The 23736-nt window shown below is 34.9% G+C and overlaps 1 protein-coding gene across 1 annotated transcript; it reads left to right on the plus strand.

The window, feature by feature from the left end:
• Positions 1-17553: 17553 nt before the first annotated feature.
• On the plus strand, positions 17554-22710 carry LOC148948104 (uncharacterized). Its single transcript, XM_089095194.1, has 3 exons — positions 17554-17709; positions 20557-21627; positions 21796-22710. Exons 1-3 carry the CDS (start codon positions 17589-17591, stop codon positions 22230-22232), a joined length of 1629 nt encoding a protein of 542 aa, XP_088951320.1. The 5' UTR covers positions 17554-17588; the 3' UTR covers positions 22233-22710.
• The last annotated feature ends 1026 nt before the right edge of the window (positions 22711-23736 follow it).

Below are 23736 nucleotides of genomic sequence, written 5' to 3' on the forward strand. Positions count from 1 at the left end.
TATGACATCCACTTTCTCTTGAATCGCATAATGGCACACCCTGTCCTTCTTCTCCTTCATCACTGAACATGCATTCCAATAAAGTAACTTTAAAGTCATTTGTCTATACACTTGCTTCTTGTTGCTTCACAATCAATTGGTCCCATATTTAATTCATTGATAAATGAACAAAATTTATCCACTTTCTCCAGCAGGGGAAGGCTGGTCATATCTAGCAAATCTGGGGATAATAATAATCCAACAAGAATTTTTGTAACTGTGTCTGATACTCTTCTATATATGTCTTGTTCGGTTCCTTGTTTTGGAAGACCACTACGCTGTGTTGACTTGGCACTATGAATTTGGTTACTGTGAACAGCTTGGGCATACGTTCTGTACATAACTTGTGCTCTCCTATATCCCATGTTATATTTTTCTGCCATTTCCAGAATATTTCTATTTTGCTGCCTAATTGGACACTCCCTTGATGTTGAAGAATGGCAGCCTTTACAATTGGCACATTTGTAAAATTTAACTTTTTCTGCAGGATCAATGTTTTTGAGGGGACAATTCACAGACTCGTGCTTTCCACAGCACCTCAAACAGACTGGCTCATTTGCTTTACAATTTTTCTGTACATGGCCATAACACTGGCATTTAAAACACTGGAGAATTCTACGATTGTAGACAAAAACTTCCTTTTCCTTCCACAGCACCATACACTGGGTGGCAGAAAAGTGCCTGTAAAAACGACCATGACCGCATAACTATCCTCAAGTTTCTTTAAATCCCTGTTATATCTCTTTTGACGAATTACTTCTGTAATCTCAACAGATGACTCTATGCATTTTTTAAGTTGTTCCTTGCTTAGATTCAAGGGCACTCCCTTGATGATTCCTCTTTTAATACATTCCTTCTTTTTCCCCTCACTGATACACCTCCAATTGATTGTATTTTCATTACTTTTTCAGCTTCTTCATTGTCGTTGACATGAACTATTAACACAATCCTTTCTCTGTTTGATTCAAAATCAAACTTGATAGGAAAAACATTCTCCTTTAAACATTTCGATATTGAAAAATCATCTGCTAGTTTCTCATTTTTATCTGTCACTTCAAATTCCACTCTTACTTGAAGCGATTCATTCAACGGAATCTCACTTTGACCAGCAACTTCTGCTTCTAATTCTTGCTTTTTTACTATACTTTGCAAATTCTCTACTGGGGACCTCACACGTTTTCTTCCCAAGGATGGATTCAAACCCAGACTTGGGAATCTAATCTTTTCATTCACTCTGACTTCGATTAATCCTTCTGCCAACATTGGATTTACACTTGACATATCCTCATCAGAATCCTCTGATAATGGTGGAAATTCATTATTATTATCAAGCACCTGGAACCTGTTTTTAACAGGTAAATTATATCCACTCATACTAAGCGCACTGAGTCGTCCATTAGAGTCACTAACTGGGATATGCAAAACTTGCTGCTGAGGCTGGAACTGTCTCTCCTGGGGAAAATGGGCAGCCTGAAACTGGCTGTATGGCATTGGAGCTGTAATATACTGCATAGTGCTTCTATACTGTCCTCCAGCACTGGTATTCGGTTGTATGATCATATAGGGTGGAGTTGGATAAGCTCCAGGAATTAGTGGACCCCCCTGCTGGGGGTCTTGGCTGCTCATATTGTCACTTCCAACTTTAATACCACTATTCAACTTACTTTCCTTCAGTTTACAGTCTTCTTAACCATTAAAATCACCAAAAATCTCAAAAGAAACCAAAACCGCGGGAGGGAGAGAATATACTTTCATTTTGGTTTTTTGAATTTGTTGCGATTTTTACATTGTAGACTGCTACATGCATCCTAAATTTCGGCCTCAGTTTTCCAAAAAACACCGAATGTAGATGCGGCCTTAGGCAGTTTGATTAGAAACGCTGGCTCTGGAGTAGAATCAGTAGCCAGATGACAGTTCCAAGAAGAAGCAAATCACATTAGAAAATACCGCATTTTCAAATAAAATAAAAATGCTGGTTTATTCAGGTATCCAAGACCTCTTCGTTATTGTTTTTCGAGTGCAATATATTAGATTGAAAAATTATTCTTTTTGCAACAATTTCTAGGCTAGATCTATTGACCCAGTCACTATTTGTGACAATATAATGGGCAGAGGCTTGACTAGGCTAGGAACTCAGTTAGGCCTATATAGTGCAATTATTACTCTTTCCTCAAGGATCCTGGAGTGATTATAATCAACATTATGACATGGATTCATTCATGTTATGTATCAGTTAACTTTTGGTATGCACCCTAACCAGTCAAAGTTGAATAGGCCTAACCGTGTTTTTAAGCTATTGTTTATTTCATTTGTTTTATTGGTAAATATCTACAGAATCATATTATTTTGTTTGGAATAAAGTGAATACACCATTTGATGCCTTTTTTTCTGCTGATTACAAATAAAATAAGCATTTTTATCAGAAATGAGTTTCAGCCCCCCCCCCCCCCCTATATAGGCCAATTCAGGGTTAGGTTAGGTTAGGGGTCAATATGTACAAAATCATATTATTCAATTTATAACTGGGATTTATTTTACTATATACATAAAAACAAACAAACAAAATACCCCCAGAAGCAAGCTTGTGCGGTTCAAATAAGCAAGCTTCCAGAAGCAAGCTTGTGCGGTTTATTGAGTTTCAAATAAAGTTAATACACCATTTGATGCCTTTTTTTTATGCTGATTACCAATATAATATTCATTTCTATCAGAAATGAATTTCAGCCCCCCCCCCCTATATAGGCTATACCTGAATTTGCATAAATAGGGGGGTTGAAATTCATTTCCTATAGAAATGCTTATTATATTTGTAACCAGCATAAAAAAAGGCATTAAATGGTGTATTCACTTTAGTCCTAACTCAATAATATGATTTTGTATATATTGACCAGGTTAGGTGTAGCCTGTATAGGGATTGTCCTTATCAGATTGTCCTGTTGTATGTCTTATGATTAGGCACTTTTTAATACCATTTTTTTTAAGTCTAGAATTTGGGCTGTTGATAAGGAATTATGTTAAGAAAACAATTATCATTTCATAATATGCAGACTTATTATAGTCAACCTTTCAGCTTCAATGCCACTATATTTGACCCCCCCCCCCCCCCAATGTGCAAATACAGCCTTCAGCCAATTTTTTTTATTTCTAGTATTGTAAAATTACAATAAAATATTGTAAAAGTAAGATACTCAGTTTAAAATATTGGGCAAAATTGGCATTTTAGAGTTATTGCCACAATATCATTTGAGCATGTCTTTTTTAGCCTCAGTTTCAGCTTTGGATGAAAATGTTTGATGATTCTGATTTTATTGGGCTTAAAAAAGTAATACTCCTGCATCTAGAGTTTCATCAATTTAACAAACAGTCCAGTTTGTCCCTTTGGTAATTTTGTGCCTGGGATAATACCTCAGCACTTGGACAGTTGTACCTGATTTCATGAATCTATTCTGTAAAAAAAAAAAAAAAAAAATGCCATTAGTTGTGAGGTAAATAATATTATTAATTTTTTGTTACTACATTTAAACCTAAGAAATGTTACCCTAATAGCTGTGTATATTTAAATAGCTGTATTCAGTAATATTTATCATATCATATTTATGTTACTTATTATTAAAAGCACTGAATGTAGGTAGGCTACAAAATTGGTTTGTAATGTTTTTATTAACTAAGCAATGGATTGTAATAGAAGAATATTCATTTACTTTCACAGTCACTGGGACCATCTTCAAAAGGATCTTCTGGTGAATTTGGTTCCTCTTCTTCAGATTCAGTTGACTATGCCTGTTTCAAAGCCCCCTAAACAAAACCTCTGTATACAGCCTGAGGATTATATTCAATTTTAACCTCCACTCTCCCCTTGTCTCTCCCTTAGAACTAATTCTTTATGTATCTGAAGATTCTTTCAAAAGAACTGCATACACACAAGACTCAGAAAACTAGAATAAGAATTTCTTAAAGACACTGTAGTCTGTAACAACTCATTTGATAGCAATTGGTTGAAAACAAAGCTAAATCTTAGCAAAGGGTACTAGAATTTCTGATTGACTAAACCACCTCCAAAGTTTTTCAAACTTTGAAAAGGGCACTGGAACTTTTTATTTCTAAATTACTGAGCCCCCTTTAAAGTCTATTTGACCATCCCTTGTACATGAAGTGCCTCTATTAAAAAAAATAGCAAATATTAATACATTGAACCATTATTGGTCTTTATTATGGCAATATTTTACAATTGCAACTGAAAGGAAAGTAGAATTTCAAGTTTCCTCTTAATGAAGATCCAGAAGTAGTCAGGGGGACATTACCTTAATTATCTTAATTTGCACTTTGGAGCAAGATTTGTTGTAACAAGATTGTTAAGATTTTTTGACCTTTTAACTTCTCCATACTTGGTGATGTGAATAATTAAACATCAAACGAATCCCACTGGTACTTCCAGGGAACACAATTTCATTTGACATCTAGAAACTTCATTGTTGGGTGCTGAGACTGTTGATTTGAGAAACTTATCCAGTGGTCTACAACATGGCAGGATAAAAACTGTTATTGGTGTTGAGTTTTTACAGACAGCTTCTTTAAACGTCCTCTCCTTACTGTGCCAATATTTGGGGAAATTGACAACTGATTTTGGGGAGTGTGGGGGGGGGGAGGGGTTCTCATATAGGAACCGGATATGTAATAAGTATATCAGCTCCTGGTTGTTAGTAGAACATCGTAGATGACTTAAGTTCCTTTAAACATCAATCATATGGCTAGTCTATCGTCTTAGATATTACTTTTCTGTTTCTGTATTGCACTTCATCCAGAATATCTATGTCAGTGCTGTGTCCTGGTGATGCTATGCACATTCCAAAATCAAGCACTGATCCGACAAGGACTTTGTACAACCTCACAAACACAGGCCTAATGGATCTTCACCATATGAGGGCCATCCAAGTGATCAAGCTTTGGTTCCAGGTAACACATTTGCCAGGTAACTGTTTGGTGAAAGCGGCTTACATAGAGCTGTTGGGTTTTACTAGAAAAACAGCATGGCCACAACAGGTTAAAGGCCTACTGGATAATGCTGGACTTTCTTGGGCATGGAATGATGGCCAAGGTCCCAAAGGCATATCTTAAGATTTCCTTGGTAAGTTTGCTTTGCATCTGTGGGATCAGGTGATTCAGGTTTGGCTCTCTAGTTTGGAGAAATCCAGTAACCTTTGTTTTTATAGGCAGATTAAAGTAGTGTTTGGAATGGTGTTTTATTTGAGACTGAACCTACCATGGAGATCCCTTAAGTGTTGGTTGCAGGCACAAGCAAATTGTATACCACTGCATAAAAGACATTGGAAGTTGTGTGATGATGATGGTTTGGGAGGCAGGTGTATTTGCCCCCTCTGTGGGGAGTTGGGTGATGGGCTGGACTGTTTTTGAGCAAATGCCAAAGTTTGAGGATTTTGAGGCATAATTTTTTTTAGGGGAAATACTGCTGCTTCCTGGTGTTTTTAGGACTACCTTGGTTGACCTAATTATTACACTAAGTTGCTTTTTAGAGAGAATTGGAAGTATGGAAAGCAGCAACTTAAATTTGTTGTGTTAGTGCGTGGTTTATTTCTGTTTTTGTTCAGTGTTTTGTGTGTATGACCTCTGGCTTTTAAATATACTTATTATTATTTTCATTGGAAGACCTACTGGATATAGGGTAGAGGCACCAATGATTCAACAGTTTTTGTAAAAAACAGTTTTTTACTCCTGAAGTCCTAATTTAAAAACTTATGGTTTGAAAAGGGTTTCAGTATGTAGGGAAAACATCTAGAAATCTAATTCTTTGATGAGAAATTTGAAGTTTTATCAGAAAAGGGTAAACAACTCTGATTTTCCAAAATTAGAGCATTTTCACTACTACAAACATAACACAACAAAAAGTTACCTGTTTTTGACACAAGTCAGAATCCAATTCAATACATGTTGAAATACTCAGGGAATATGTGTTGGCAACACCTTGTGCATTCAACACATGTTGAATTGCATGGGGAATACCTGTGGGTGGAACCTGGTGTATTTGACATGTATATTCTTGTTTCTTTGTTTTTCTTGAACTTTTCTTAATTTACAAAAGCATAAAGCACTATTCAAAAAGTAAAAGTAATAAAACTAAAAAATTGTTTTAAGTATGTAGCATTTAGTATATCGCAATTGGTTAATCATAAGGAGTGTGATATTATAAGCTAGATCACATAAATCTTCCTTTTTCTAAGTGTTGCATATATGCCACAGGAATAGCATCTCTAAATGCCATCTAGAATGGCTCACTTCCTGTCAGTTATAATGGCCTAGCATAGATTTGTTCACTGTTGACAGTAAATCTTATCAATGTTTGGCCATTTCAGAGTGTGATCTGCAGCTGCAGTTCATCTTCCGACCCAAATTTGAGCATTTTTTTTAGCTTTATTGATAAATGCTAAGGAAAGGGAAAAATGACTTCCCTGTGAACCTCTGCAATTTTTGGGAGTATTGGGTACCCATAAATTTGACAATTATATTTTTGTCAGTGGACCCTATAATTTTAACACCAATTATTTCTCATTTGTTTTACATGTTCAGTGAAGTTTTAACAGCCACCTATATTTCAACAGGGCCTGATGCTGTCTGGCGAAAATTTTGACAAGGTTACTACAAGATATTTTCAAAAGAAATAAATCAATATATAAACGCCATTATCTACGTTTAAATTTGACTAAATGAACATTTTTAGTGCGCCTGGTATTCCACTACTTTAAACAGGAATTTCGACACTTGGAACCTAGTTTTGACAATGTAATATTTGTTGCCATTTTAATTTTATCAAGATAGGCTAATATGACTAGAATTCAAATAAAATCAGATGCATCTTGATGCATTGGTGCTAATTCCAAATTTTTTTTTTGCAATAAATGACCAAGTAACAGCAGTTTGAACATTGTATACCAGAAAAATTGTCAGTAACTCCTTTCTTGTTGAAAACAGGAAACTGACTTAATTAAATGTTCTTTTTTTTATCTGGGTGTACTGGATATTGTGTCAACATTTTCTACTGTTGGAATGCAAAAACGGCTTCAAGAGATGACGCTCCAAGTCATGACTAAGCAGAGTTATTCAGTTTTGAAGGAAAATTTCGATAGGGGTTCCAAAATTGCACTGCTAAATCATCAGTAGCTTTACCCTATTTTTCTTTAAGAGTGCTAGGATAGGACTTGCATAAGACAAAGTCTTCTTGCAGTTTGAATGGAATCTACACTTGTTTCCAACAGCAATTCCAAGATCTATTTCTGCATCCACACTTTGTAGCTATTGAATGTTCTTTACAGCTGGATTGACCATATTATGCTTGAAACCTGGGTTGAACTTGCCAAAATTAAAAGCACTACATTAGTCAATATTGAAGCTCATGTGCCATTTTGTTGCTCAGTTTTTAATATGGTCAATATCTGCTTTTAGTGACTCATTATTGACTGCACTAAAAAACTTTGAGTTGTCAGCATAGACTTAGTCAATGTCTAGTTAAATGAAAAATATCATTTATATAGATATTGAATAGGGTAGGTCCCAAGACACTACCATGCAGGGCACCACTGGTGACTACACCTCACTCAGAGAGGATTGACTGTCCTTCATTACTAAAAAGCCTCACTCTCTTGTTTTATCTGTAAGAAAAGCTGAAATCCATCCCACAATGTCTGCATTAATTCCTCATAAGATGAGGGTTTTGTTCAAGTGTTGATGTGGGACTTTGTCAAATACTTTTGCAAGGCCAAGCAGCAAGACCTACACAGGCAAGCCCTGATCAATCAAGTCTATTATAACATCATCTCATAATTTTTCTCCAGCTATTTTGTTTCTACAGACTTTCCTGGTTGAAAACCATGTTGGCTTGGCTATAGTGTCACATTAAGTTTGCAATGCTTCATGACAGAGTCATTTATCACTTTTTCATGAATTTTAGCAACAGCAGAAGTTATGCTTATAAGATTGTATTTTTCTGCATTGGCTTAATTTTCCTTTTCAAGCAAAGGGGTTACACATGCTGTTTTACAATCTGTTGGAACATTCTTGGTAAATTGGTAGATTTTGAATAATTTGGAGAGTGGCTTTGCAATGCTCTCAGCAACTTCTTTTAGAAGACGTGGATGTAACCTATCTGGTCCAAATGATTTTTTGACATCCAGGAATTTAAGTCGTTTGAGAATATTTGAACTATGGATCTCAATGGGCTCCATTGGAGGGTGGATTTGTGTGGGTTCAATACTGGGGTATCTGATGTGCTACTAAAAACAGACAGAAACTGGCAGCTAAATTCATCTGCAATTTCTTTGACATCTGTTAGTTCAGCTCCTGAAATAGTTAGCTTAGATATTGATCACTAACCAGGACTTTTACATGACACATATTGCCAAAATTTCTTTAGATTATGCTTGCATTCTTTAGCTTGTGTCATGGTTCTGGTAAAGTTTCCTGGTAAAGTTTCTCAACTTATCTGTTGCTCTTTTGAACCTCTTCTGATTCCAAGATCTTTTTTTGTTTCTGAGCTGCTTCTTAATTTCTTTTGTCATGTATGGAAGTCATTGGCTTTCTCCTGTAAGATACACAATAGTTGCTGTCTTGGATTCTAAGTAAAGTAAATTAAATAATTTTCCCATTGCTCCTCTACTGATCCCTGTAAAATGTTACTCCAGTTCAACATTTTCAGATTCCCTCCTGATCAAGCTTGTCCTGAATATTAAACAGTCGCCAGTAATCAAATATTGCAATGTATTTAAGGGCAAAGAGAAACTAGAAACAGAATCTGAAATACATCTATAGGACAACACAATGCTCAGAGTACATCCAGCTAGAAAAATACCACTAGCTCTGAAACAGAAGCTCAAAGACAAGTTAGAACAGCTTGAAAGTCTTGACATCATTGAAAAGGTCAGTGAACCAACAGATTGGGTTAAGGTCATGGTAATGGCTGAAAAAAAGGATGGAGGCATAAGACTATGCATCAACCCTGTGGAACTGAACAAGGTGATAAAATGCACCCACTACCCAGTCCCAGCATTTGAAGATACTGTTGCTGAGCTTGATGGTGGAGCAGTATTCAGCAAGCTAGATGCCTGCTCAGGGTACTGGATACTATCACTCTCCATGCAATCTTTCTACTGCACAACCTTCAGTGCCATCTATGGATGATACAGAAGGAAGAAATACCCCTTTGATGTGGTGCCTGCACATGACAAGTTCCAGAGGAAAATGGAAGAGGCATTTGAAGGATTAGAAGGTATTAGAATGCTTGTGGATAATATTCTAGTGTATGGTAGAAATCACAAGGGGCACAACCAAAGGCTTAAAGCCGTTCTTAGATGAGCTGGAGAAAAAGGAGCTCATTTAATCTGTATAAAATACAAATTTGCCAAAGACAAAGTCAAATATCTTGGACACATGATATTCTGGTGCCAGATGCACTCCCAACTTCTGTTGCCTGATACTGATGTCTAAATATATAATGCAATCAAAGTCTGTTTGCATGCATTGATGAAGAGACCACCATGAGGCAGAGGAAGATGTTCAACTCAAGACACTCATGGAACTCAAACAGAACGGATGGCCTATGACATGCCAGTCATTCCCAACACAGGCTATCCCATTTAGGAATATCAGACACCATTTAGCAATCCATGATGGGCTAGCTCTAAAAGGCCAAAGAATTCTTTAACCCCATCTTCTCAGAGCCAACATACTTCACTAGCTCCACTCAGCACACCTTGGGATTGACAAAACCAAGCAGCATGCCAGAATGATTGTGTAATGGCCAAGAATGAACACAGACTTCAAAACCTTCCTCCAAAATGTGAAGCATGTGCAAAATTTGCCTTACATTCAAAAGGAGCCATTGATTAGTAACCAGACACCCTCACTGCCATGGTAACATACTTGTATTGACCTATTTGAGTGGAACAAAAGCTTTTTTCTCATAACGGTTGATATTTGCAGCAAATATTTTGAAATAGATAAACTACCAAGTAAGACATAAGCCGCAATCATTGACAAACTAAGCACTAACTTCGCACATTTTGGAATCCCTCAGCTAACGACTTTAGACAATAGCTCTCAACTTTTCTCTCAGGAGTTCAGTGACTTTGTACAAGTATAGGGAATCAGTCTGAAAACCTCAGTCTCATTTATCCAAGATCAAAGAGTCTGGTGGAAAAATTGGTTCAAACTTGAAAATAGATACAAGCAAAAGCAAAGGAAGGTGGAAGGGACCCACATATTGCACTTCTAGAATATAGAAACAGCCCAGTTGTCAGTCAGGCCTCACCTGCCGAACTTTTACAGCAATAGACTCAAGTGGTGGAGCCACTTGAGTCACCAGCAGCAGTCATTCCTGCTATCAACATACTGTCAGCTGAGACCCAAAACTATCCTTCTCCATACCTTTCTAAAACAAAGGTCAAGGGTACAGGGTAGACAGAAATCCTATCATGATACGTCTGCAGAACCACTACCTGAGATACAACTGACTGACCAATTTTATCTCCAAAAGAAAGCAAACAGCCTCTGGCCAAAAGGAAAAATAATATCCCATCATGGAAACCCCAGATCATACGTAGTGGAGACAGAAGACAGTTCCAGGCTACAGCAAACCAGAGTCCACATCTCCTGGTGTCCCTTTATCCCAGCTATGTGTCCCTTTGTTGTCCCTTTTTTATCCTCATGTGCTTGGGTTCTTTGGCCTAAGTTGTTGGACATTAAAAACTTTGGTGTCTATTGAATAGTTATGCAAGAGGAAGTGTTTGATAAAAACAACGTCAGCCTTACATTGCTGATCATGGTTGTGCAAAGGATTTCTGGGTACACACAAGGCTATGACATTGTTCTTCCTTCATTGACGGTCTCTGTCTTTTCTCATTGACTCATCTAGTTTCTTATCAACTTGTTCAGTTGGAAACTGCTGCTTCAAACATGTAGTATCAGCCCTTAACTTCTCAACTTCAGTCTACATTTGCTGAACAGTGCACATTTTGCTTAAACTCTCTTCAATATAGTCTACTTATAGTACATCAACAAGGACATCCATATCTTTCTTTAGTGCTTTCATAGAGTTATTGACAACACTACTGAGAATACTGTTATTATCTTTATTTGATATAGCCTATCAGGCATGCAGATTGCTTTCACGGAATGGACACAGCCAATGAAATTTTTTTCCATCCCTCAACCTTTAATGAGGTTGTACTTTGCTATCAGTATACCCGCACACAATATGCAGAGCCACTTGACACTGTTCTCACAGTTCAACTCAGATGAATCTGGTAATAATTTGATTTAACAACCGGCGCCATTGTCTTCACTTGATTTTCGTGATGATAATTGTTTCCATTTAGCTGGTCTTTCTGTAGACATTATTTGGCTTTTTTCACTTCTCTAGCAGCAACACTATTGTTAGCCCAAATAATTACTGCCTTGAAAATTCTAGAGGTAACTGTGGGAAGTGCAATACTCAAATCACCTATCCCCAGTAGTTTAAAGATTAAAATCCTGCAGGTACCAATATGGCCTCTTGATTGTTTTATTACTTTCTTCAACACAGATTATCTCCTAAAATAGGTGGAAATGTGATTGAGCTAAGGTAATTTATGGCATTATAGAAATATAGTGCTTGGCAATTGTGCACTATTGTCAACCATGTAAATTTGGAAGAAAATAGAAGTAATCCAAATATATTACCTTTGTTTTGTTTGTTTAATTTAAAAAAAAAAAAAAGTTTAAACACAAAGCAAGCAAAGGCTTAATCCCCCTGGGGATAGAAAATAAAATATCACTAGCTTCAAAGTCCAGGTAAGTAAAGTCACTCACTGATTCAAGATACTTAAAATTAAACTTCAGGATAATATAAGTAGAAAGAGATGTTTTATCTCATAAATTTGGTCAATAGTCGTGTATACGATTTGCACAGCATCCAGGTGCTGTTGGCAAGCACCAAGGGGGGGAGACTGGCCACTGGAGCGGAGGAACTCTCAACAGGGGATATTGTCGAGGGGGGATAAACACTGGCTCCCAGGGGAACAATTTCATGAACACAAGATTTCTCTGAGATATGAAATTTAAAATAAAAAAGAGAATATTGACACTGCTCTAGCCCTCCATTTTGTTGAGAATTCAGATCATTTAGTTTTGTTTGATAAGAGAATTGAAGCAAATCTTAGACTTCCCGCATCTATTGCAAATGGCTTCCCACATCTGTAGCAAATGGCTTACCACATTCTTTTAGGAAGATAGTTGAAAATAAACAATACATAAATACAGATCCTCCTTTAAAAGGGTTCAAATAACATTTTTCCACAGTTTAAATTAATATCATCTGACCACACTTTTAATAAAAATTAAACAAAAAAAACTTTTTGCACAAAATAAGTTTTTCAAAAACAAGTAAAGAACTCCATTAAACCAAAAATGAACAAAAATAGAATCAAATAATCTACCATACATGCAACTATCACAAATTCGTATTAATAAATAAATAAAACCCAAAACAAACAGAATCTTAAAGTAATCAAACTCAAAACATACAGAAATTAATCTGGGTAAGATTATAAACCTTATACTTTATAACAGACAGAATATAATTTGTACTTTACTGAAAAAAATTCAGATGAATTTGCTTTAAAAAATGTGCATTGTCAGTTTAATATACATACTACTGATATTTATTCATTAAAATCTTAATAAATTTTTGATTTCTTAAAGTTATAAAAGTGAAAACATTAAAAAGAATTTTTTCAGTAAAGTACAAATTATATTCTGGCAGTTAGAAAGCATAGGGCTTAGAACCCTACTCAGATTAATTTCTGCTCGTTTTGAGTTTGATTTATTTTAATTTCTGTTTATTTTGGGTCTCAAAACGTTGAAGGAAAATGTTAATATTATTTGATTTATTAAAGTTATGAAAGAAAAACCTTTATTTTTGCTAACTTTTTGGTTTAATTGAGTTCTTTACTTTTTTTTTAAACTTATTTTGTGAAAAAAGTTTTTTTGATTAATTTCTGTTTGTTTATATTGACATAGTCTTTTCAGGGAGAAAGACCGACCCTCTCCTGAAACTAAACAACCATCCTCTCTATAGAAACCTTTAATACCCCCTAGGCATAACTAACAACCCTTGCCCCTAGTCTGTGGGGTTTGATTCACCCCAAAAGCCTTGTTATATGATCTTTAGACTATTATGAATGGAATGGCTTTGTCAAAATTTCTATTAGACGCGTTTCGAGACAACATGACGTGTGGGTAGGGGGGAGAGGGTAGCTGCCCTCTGATGACATTGACTCGTAAAAAGGGCACTAGAGTATCTGATTGCCAATCCAATGAGCTCCCTTTGGAGTATATATGACCAGGGTTTATACTCCAAGGGTTTTGGAGTATAAAAACCCTTTATGTCCCCAGGGCAAAACATACAACCCTCGCCCCTAGGGCTTGGGGGATTTGTTATCTTCAAAGACATAATTTCCAAACCTTTCTGATAGACTTAACAAAATGGCTATATCAAAATTTTGATAGGAAGGGTTTGAGGAAATGATAGGCTTGGAAGGAAACATTTTCCCTCTGATCACTTTTGAATAATAAAAAAAAGGCAATAGTCTTCTCAATATTCGATCAAATGAGCCCTTCTGGACCTTCTACGACAAAGATATCTATAAAAACGTTAAATGCCCCAAAGGCATAACTTACAACCCTTGTCCTGGGGGCTATGGGGGAGGGTTGTCATCTTCAAAGACTTAATTTCCAGACCTTTTAACTACATTGAACAAAATGGCCATATCAAAATGCTGCTCGGAAAAGTTTGGGGAAATGATGGGCGTGGGGGGGATTCTTCTTCTGATTACTTTTGGCTATTAAAAAGGGCAATAGCCCTATCAATTTCCAATCCAATGAGCCCTTTTTGAAGTTTCTACGGCAAAACTTTCTATAAGAACCTTATGTGCCTCCAGGGCATAACTTACACCCCTTGCCCTGAGGGGAGTCATACTCAAACACGTAATGTCCTGAGCTTTCAACTACTTTGAACAAAATGAATATATCAAAGCGTTGGTTGGATGTGTTTGGGGAAATGGTGGGTTTGGGAGGGGGGGGATTTTCCTTCTGATTACTTTTGACTATTAAAAGGGGCAATAGCCCTCTTAATTTCCAATCGAATGAACGCTTTTTGAAGTTTCTACAACAACTATAAAAAATTCAGTACGCCCCCACGGCCTAGCTTGCATCCCTTGCCCTGAGGACTGTGGGGGGCTGCCACCCTTATAGATCTAATTTCCAGAATTTTTAAATAAGTTGAAAAAATTGGTTATCTCAAATTTTGATTGTGTGTGTTTGGGGAAATGGTGGGCGTGAGAGGGGGGTTAGTTGCCCTCCAATTACTTTTGACTATTAAAAAGGGCACTAGCCATTTCAATTTCCAATCGAATAAGCTCTTTTTGAAGTTCTAAGACAATGCTTTCTATTAAAACCCTATATGCCCCCAAGGCATAACTTACAACCCTTGCTGTGAGGGGGGGGTGGTGACCCTCAAAGACCGAATTTCCAAAATTATCAACTCTGGTGAAAAAGATGGCTATCCAACACTGTTGAGGGGATGTGTGTGGGGAAAAGATGAGTGTGGGTGGGGTGTGTGTTGCCCTCCAGTAACTTTTGACTATTAAAAAGAGCACTAGCCCTTTGAATATCCAATTGAATGAGCCCTTTTTGACGTTTCTACGACAAAGCTTTCAATAAGAACATTATATGCCTCCAAAGCATAACTTATAGCCCGTCCCCTGAAGACTGTGGGGGGAGTTTCTTGCTCAAAGATATAATTTCTAAAACTTTCAACTACATTTAACAAAAGGGATATCTAAAAATTTGAGTGTATGTTTGCGGGGAAATGGTGGGCGTGGCCGGAGTGTTAGTTGCTTTCCAATCACTTTTGACTATTAAAAAGGCCACTCGTCCTTTCTATTTCCGATCGAATGAGCCCGTTTTGAATTTTCTATGACAACGTTTTTTCTAAAAACTTTTGATTCTCATAGTGCAAAACTTACAACCCTGTTCCTGCGGGCTGGAGGGGGTGTCATCCAAAAAGACATAATTTTAAGAACTTTAAACTATGTTGAAAAAAATGGATATCTTAAAATTTTGATTGATGTATTTGGGTCAAAGTTGGCCGTGAGAGGGGGGTTAGTTGACCTCTAATCACGTTTGACTATCAAAAAAGGCACTAGCCCTTTGAATTTCCGATCGAATGAGCTCTTTTTGAAGTTATTGCGGCAATGCCTTCTATAAAAAATATTAACTGCCCCCAGGGCATGACTTACAACCCTTGCCGTGAGTGATGTGGGGGAGTGTCGTCCTCAAAAATATGTTTTCCATCTGGAAATCAACTATGCTGAACAAAATGGCTCTCAAAATTTTGAATGGATGTGTTTTGGCAAATGGTGGGTGTGGAAGGGGTGTCAGTTATCTTCCAATCACTTTTGGACTATTGAAAAGGGCACAAGCCACTCCAATTTCCAATCGAATGAGCCCTTTTTTAAGTTTCTACAACATCATCGTTCTTTACTTAGACAGCGCGATTGTGCTGCCTATGATTAGGTCAGTAAGCGATCTAAGTCAATCAACAAGCCGAGAATTCTTGCCCAGTCTAATTGGTGAACAGTCTTTCATTTATTCTGGCTTGGTTTGCTTGTTTCAGTCTTTCTTCTTCTCTGTTAAGATTTACTGCAAAAGGTTAGCTTTCCTTTTCTTTTCTTGAGTACTGAAGATGGCTTGGTAGAAGTTCCTGATACAGCATTTGCTTATGTCATCTTTGCTTCTTTTATGTGCACTGACTGACATTACTCTCATTTTTTTTCTTGTTTGTCATATGTTTATCCTGCTTGTAGCCCTTTCTCTCTTTAACAGCTCACATAACTAATATGATTTTATTTCAGCTAATATTTTACCATTTTTAAAGTATAATTACCTTTATTATAATACACTTTACTGTTCGGATAACAAGAGACTAAAGTCAGGCAGATTGCATTTTAAACCAGGTAATACAGCTATACACAAAACAAATTCATTTGCAAACCTGTTTCTGCTAGCCTTCTTTTGCTTTTGTGCTGTGAAAATATCAAGTCATCATAAAATATGTAAGATACCAGCATAATATGTAAATTATGTAAAATAGGTAAATTATATAAAATAAATAAATTACACTAAATAGGTGAAATAATAATTTTACCAAAGTCTGCATACCCAATTTTATCAGTTAAAACACTATTTTTCCCATATATTTTTGCATTTTGTTTTTAGTTTGCCATGGGTTGATTCAATTTCAACCACTGGCAGGAAATATAGAATTTGGGCTATATATTGGCACACTAGCAGAATGGTTGGGGGTATAATAGAATTGCAGTCAAAATATGTTAACTACAGTTATTCTGCATATTATGAAGTAAGATTCTTTTTTTCTTAACATGTTTCCTTCTCAAGAACCTCAATTCTAGGCCAATGCCATCATTTAAAATTATAAAATTTTTACTTAATCACACACAGATATGAATTAAAAACTAAGAAGATAAGGAGTTTAATATAGGAGCTGGGCAATACTGAATGACTAGATTGATCTAATGGTGAAATAACTTTTTAGGTCTATATTGGACTATAAGGAAAGAGGCTGAATTTGTGTATAAATTAATTATTAGGTCAATATTTAGAGAGGACTAACAAAGATGAACCAAGTTTTGATCTTGTATTTAAAAATTAGAGGTAAGGTTTTTAATTAGTGGGTTTGCATAACTAGGCATGGTATAACAAAAAGATAAGTAATTTTACATTTTTAATTTATTTTTGTTTTTCATCAATTTTCTTCTAGGCATATCCCCTCCCCCCCCCCTCTATTGCTCCCCCGCTTTGTCCCTCTATTAGTACAGATCTCGATTAGAGGGGAATGTTATCTATTATTAAGCATTTAGCAGTTATGTGTTAACTTTAAGTAAAATTATTGAAAGGATTTGATTATTTAGTAAACATTTTTTAAGAACAGTACTTTCGTTGAATAATTTCTTTATTGTAATTTTAACCAAAGAATTTAGGGTGGACAGAGATGGGTATTATTGTTCATGTGAATGGAAGTATTGTTCATGTGAATGGAAGTGATCAGTAAATGGCTGATTGGATTCTATTCTCTAAAACAAATCAAAATTCATGTACATTTCATTAGAAATTTCAGTCTTAAACAAATGACTGAAACTTCAGGTTTTTAGACATTTCTTTTTTCTAAGAGAGATTCATTTTTTAATTATGTTAATGATAAAATTTGTTGTGTATATAAATAATTAATTTGCCAAATTTTTTTTCAAATTGCTTATTTTTTTACAATTTATTATCATTTTTTTTTTTTTTTTTTTGTTTTTGTTGTCTTTTTTTTTTTTGGTAAATTAATGAGAATAAGTTATAATAGCGTTTTAAGTTTATTTTGTCTCTATATTTGCTTGGTTATAGGAGTTGAAGTTGTTTCATGAATTGTCACTAAAATACCCATGGAAACTTCAGATTGTACTCCATCACCTGAACATCGAAATCTACCTGTGAATCCTCAAGCAAGAAACTCCCCTTTAGTGTCTGAATTGGGTCCCAAGGATTGGTATAGCAGTGGCGAAGGTTTGATTCAACTTTTAATGTAGTAGAATCAGTTTTGATCAGAGATAATCATGTTTGAAGAAGTTTTTCCTTTTTTGATACAAGAAGCAATATTGTATGAAGATTTCAAGTATTATTTCAAAAATTATATATGAAGGCTAAATTTCTATACCAAATCATTGCAAAACCATAAACATGAATTAAAATTTAAAACTGAACAATTGCAAGATCAAAAATTTTCACTAGACTTTTTTTCATTTTTGGATTTACATACAGTGCGTAAACCGCTAATGCTCTTTCCACTTTATTTCTAGAAAATGGTCCTGAGTAAGAATAAATCTGTTATCTCCAGGCATTTCTTTATAAAAATTAATAAAAAATTATTTGGACACAAAATCTGTGAATAAAATTATAATTTTACAAGTTGGTGTTGTAATAATCAAACTATTGAGGAATTTGTTTCATTTTCCATATTTTTAGCTTTTTTGTGAGTTTTATTTATTCTGGGTAAATTAAAGAGAATACTCAGTTTTATTATTCTCTCTCAGTTCTTTTATCTTTCTTTCTCCTAGAAGCTCAGGATACTTCTCCAAGTGATACCAAAACGCTCACAGAAAATTATAATTCTACTTTGTGATCTGAGTCTCAAAATCTATATGTCTGTATTTCACCTGGGTCTTCCACTTTGCCATTGGAGTCAGACTCCCCAGAACTAGATAGTGAAGGTATATTTGAAACTAACGTTGTTGTGAAATCATTTTCAATCAGAAAATTTGTTGATAGTTTTTCACTTTTGACTAGCATTGCCAAACGTATATATTAAGGCTAAGTTTGCGTTTTCACTCCTAGTAAAATGCATCAAAGAAATTTAAATACAAAGCACTGGAAAATAGGAGACAAAACGTTTCTCGTGAGATTCATTTACGGTTCACTTGCCCTTCTTAAGCTACTAAAACGTTGCACTGGCAAAGCACAGGCAAAGCAAAGTTTCATTTTTCAGATTTAAATGTCTTTGCCATGATAATCTAACTCTGGTGTATCAATACTTTTTTCTTTTAAGACTAAAATATAAAACAGCTTGATAGTCTATAAAAATGAAGTATTGGTATGAAATTCATGATAACTATTTCAAAGCGCGGAAAATGAGATAAGAAAAGCTTATTGGGAGATTCATTTGAGGTTCCTTTTTTCATTTTTTCAATTTAAAGGTCTCTTTTGTAATAATATATCGCTTCTGTGTAAAAATGTTATTTCTTTTTTTAATGTACATTTTTTTTTTTAGATTATTAATTTAATTTTTTTTTTATTTTTTTTTTCAATTCAAGGAATTTAATTATTTAATCGTGCCTTGTTAATAATTCATGGTTTAAATTCATTTAATTAAGGACGTGTGAATGTTGTTGATTTTTTCATTTTAGTTTTATCGGTCGTTTTTAAATAGTCTTTTATAGAGTCTCTTTTCTTTTATATATTTATATTTTGCAGAGGACGGCCATTGGACATACGGTAAAAATTTTCATTCTAGTATAGAATTTCACTGTCTTACGGAAAAGACTTCCTTATTGTTATTGTTCTGGTTGATTTTTAAAAGGAAGTATCAGCTGGCACATTTGAATCAGGTTGGTCAAAAAGCAAGCGCTGCCTAGAGATTTCTAAAAAATAATTTATTCTCCAAAAATTTAGTGTCAAATTTTTTGCTTCAGTTCCATTCCTGAGCACTTTTCTAGCGAGAGACTGCCAGCAGAGTCAACACTGAAAACATAGTTCTCACGTTATTGTATGATTGTTTTTCTTCTTGTTTTTCTTGCTTCTCGTTTTTCTTCTTGTTTTTCAATGCTTTCAACATTTTCTTCTTGTTTTTCAATGCTTGTCTTCTCTAATTAAAAAAGTCTATTTTTTAATTTAATACGCTTTAATTTTCTGATTCTTCCTGTCACTTTTTAGAACGACTAGTAAGAATATTAGAGAATGGATTTAAGGTTGGGTGTAATAGAAAGGGAGAAATATTGTCTTGGACAGGTTGTAGTTTTTGTGATTATTACTGGAAAACTTGTTATAAATTGTAGCCACATACCCGGAAGACAGCATTTTTATTTGAATTGTTTAAATATGCAGAATTTCTGATTGGTTAGAGGGTAGCGTAATTGCGGAATGTTTGTCTCCTGAGCTAAATAACAAAAAAGAATCTGCAAATATATTATTGCTATTTTTATATACTATTAAGCTGTACTTAGAACCTACTTGTCATCAAATATGTCACTATTATGGCCGTTTCTATCACACGAATTTTTTGCTGAAATCAGTGTTCTAAAATTTTTGTGTCTCGAACGAGCGTCCCAAATACGCAAAAATAATTAACGTGAATAAATAGAAAAATAAAGTAATTTTCCTGCAAAGAAATGCTATTCGTCAACAAAAAGCCGAAATTTCTATTTAGCACAAATATAAGTTTGTTCAAAAATTAGAGAAAAAAGGAGACATCTGATAATTTTCCTACATATGTCCATCCTCAGAACTTCGCTTTTAATTACTGGTGCTTCCGATTTTATTGCTGCAATGTCCCTTAGAATTTCAATAATTTTGCCGCGAAATGATTCTTCTAAGTAAACATTCTAAAAGAAAATTTGACTTTTTTGATTCAGAAAGTTTTTATATATTGAGTTTGCAAGTTTTTCCGGTAAAACTTGCCGATAAATGTATCTCAAAAAGTAAAATAAGAAAAGAATAGATTAAATTATTTGTTCAAACCTTTCTGATCATCTAGGATTTCTTTTTTGTTTATTTGACCTCTTACTGTTTATTTGATCTCTCTCTGTTTATTTGATCTCTTTTTGTTTTATTTAATTATATATTTTGTTTTTATTTCAGGGGCAATCCTTTCTACCGCGGGCTGTTCTGATGGCGTTACTCCACCGCAAGTCTCAGGCCCAAAACCGATTGTTATGGTGAGAAAACTGACAAAGAGGGCTATAGAAGAATTAACAGCAGGTATCTGGCGGTGTGATTCCTGTGGAAAAGCAGAGAAATCCTTTTTATTGCTAGATCTTCACATAGACACTGGCTGTGAAGAACTTTCACCGATAGAATGTGTTGCCTGTCCAGCTGTAGTTCATGATTACAGAGATTTTGTTGTTCACATTCTGGAGCACCGAATGGGGGAAAGAAGAAGATGTCCTATATGTTTACGAGAATTCATTGGTGATATGAGACAACATCTTTTATTACAAGGACACTTTTTGAAAAAAGTTTCTGAACTAAACATGCAGGGGAATGTATCGCTAGTTTCCCCACTGGATTTGTCTACAAGCGTCTTCTTAAATTTATTTGAATCTAAAACTGAAGCAAAAGACTTAAATAATCAGAAAACATTTTTGAATAGGGGCTTGTTTAGTAAAAAGCCGAGAAAATTCAAAAAACATCAAGTAATACAGACTGGAAAAAAACTTCATAAATGTGGGGTGTGCCAGAAGAGTTTTTCTAGCTCAGACTCTTTGAATAGGCACCAAAGAGAACATACAAGTGAGAGACTATATAAGTGTGATATATGTCACAAGAGTTTTTCTCAATCAGGCTATTTGAATGTACACCAAAGAGTACATACAGCTGAAAGACCATATAAATATGACATATGTCAGAAGAGTTTTTCTCTATTAACCGATTTTTGTAAGCACCAACGAGTGCATACAGGTGAGATACCATATAAGTGTGATTCATGTCAGAAGAGTTTTTCTCAGTCAGGCTCTTTAAATAAGCACCGAAGAGTAAATACGGGTGAGAGACCGTATAAATGTGATATATGTCAGAAGAGTTTTTCTACATCAAGTCATTTGAATACACACGACAGAGTACATACAGCTGAAAGACGATATAAATGTGATATATGTCAGAAAGGTTTTTCTCAATCAAGCCTTTTGAAAACGCACCAAAGAGTACATACAGGTGAGAGACCATATAAATGATACATATCTCAGAAAAGTTTGCTCAAATCATTGACTTTGACAATTCACCAAAGAGTGCTTACTGGTGAAAGAACATATGAATGTGATTTATGTCGTAAGCGTTTTTCTCAATCATGCACTTTAAATAAGCACCGTAGACTACATATAGGCGACAGGCCATATAAGTGTGACATATGCCACAAGCGTTTTTCTGAATCAGGCTCTATGAAAACGCACCGAAGAGTACATACAGGTGAGAGACCATATAAATGTGACATGTGTCATAAGTATTTTTCTGATTCAATCTCTTTGAATTCACACCAACGAGCACATACAGGTGAGAGACCATATAAATGTGATATATGTCAGAAGAGTTTTTCTCAATCAGGCTCTTTGAATAAGCACCAAAGAATACATTCAGGTGAGAGACCATACAAATGTGACATATGTCAGAGGAGTTTTTCTTTATCTTATAATTTGGATATGCACCAAAGAGTACATACAGGTGAGAGACCATATAAATGTGATACTTGTCAGAAGAGTTTTTCTAAATCAACCCCTTTGTATAAGCACCAAAGAGTACATACAGGTGAAAAAACCATATAAATGTAATTTATGTCAACCGAGTTTTTCAGAATCAGGCTCTTTGAATAAGAACCGAAGAGTGCATACATGTGAGAGACCATATAAATTTGATGAATTTTAGAAGAGTTCTACTGATCAGAGCAGTTTCATTAGACACCAAAGAGTTCATACTTATGCTATTTAGCGTTACCAAAACCATTTGGAAATGAAGTTCCATTTGGAATTTCAGAGTATAGCATTTGAATGATCATCAGACAACTCATTCTATGAAAAGAGCGAATCTTTATCAAACAGTTCGTTGTAAAAAACTGTAAGTAAGGAGCGACTAGGCTCAATAGTACCCAAAACTCTTACAAACGGAATTTTTATATAAATAAAAAACATTAAAATTTTTAAATACATTAAAAGAATCAGCTTATTCTGCCAAGTCCAAATATATTATTCAATAAGTTTTGTTCTACCAATCAAAATTTAAGAGCCTAAGAAAACTTGCCCGATTTTTTAAATAGGGGGAAAACACACACTAAGCGTCAAGAAATATTGAAAAAAACACATCATCAGATTTTGTGTACATGTGAAAACTATTATAGAAGTTTTAAGATCTTATATAAAAAAATCTTTAATTTTGTTATTTATGCCCGAAGACAGATCATGGATGCGTGTTTATTTGTTTTTTTCTTTGGAATGATTGTATTGATGTAATGGTCCTAGAAATTCGGGAGATCAGAAACTAAAATCTTACAAATTAAAGTTTTCTTTTTGATTTTTCAGGCTGCATCGTCTGCAAGAAATTTTACGGGGAGGGGCAATTTTTAGTGAGGACGGGTTTTGGTGTACTTTACGGGTTGACGGGTTGCGGTGTACTTTATGTTGGATAAAATTTCACGGAAGAGTTTTTCTTGTAGGAAGAAGGGGATATATTTCATGGAGGATGAGTAGATTTACCTGTATTATTTGAAAAACGAACAGAAATTAAATTTTTAAAAACAAGTTTATTTTTTATTGAAAGTAAGGAGCAACATTAAAACTAAAAACGAACAGAAATTATTCTTTATATGAAGGGCTGCTCCCTCCTCAATACCTTGCTCTTTACGCTAAAGTCTGACTGTTTGTCCCAATCTTTCAAGAACGGTCTCAGAAAAACGGGCACCATTTGATTAGTAAATGAAAATCTTTTAAAGCTGCTAACAGCTTTAGCTAACTAACTATCAGACAACTCATTCTAAGAAAAGAGTGAGTTTAGAAACAAAAAGCTTTCGTTTTCCATTTATTTCGGAACAAAACCCAAGCGTGTTTGGAAAATATTCCGTAGTTTAATAGATATTTGTAGGCACATATTGTAAAATATATTTTGAAAAATCATTTAATATTCATATTTGTTTCTGCTACTGAATTATTGAGTCAAGACCGTGTGTCCGTAAAAGATTTCAAATATGCAAAATAAATAAGAGATTGAATGGGGATAAATCCTTTTATTAGACAGTGACAATTCACAAAAATACTGGATATTTTGGTTACATGCACA

The sequence above is a fragment of the Artemia sp. Qi Xiang Cuo genome, chromosome 10 (genome assembly GCF_049724085.1).
Source record: "Artemia sp. Qi Xiang Cuo chromosome 10, ASM4972408v1, whole genome shotgun sequence".
Taxonomy (NCBI): Eukaryota; Metazoa; Arthropoda; class Branchiopoda; order Anostraca; family Artemiidae; genus Artemia; species Artemia sp. Qi Xiang Cuo.

Coding starts and splice junctions, on each gene's coding strand:
- LOC148948104 (XM_089095194.1), top strand. CDS start 17,589: ATGGAAACTTCAGATTGTACTCCATCACCTGAACATCGAAATCTACCT. Junction 17,710..20,556: donor TTGGTATAGCAGTGGCGAAG/GTTTGATTCAAC, acceptor TTTTTATTTCAG/GGGCAATCCTTTCTACCGCG. Junction 21,628..21,795: donor GCACCAAAGAGTACATACAG/GTGAGAGACCAT, acceptor GACTACATATAG/GCGACAGGCCATATAAGTGT.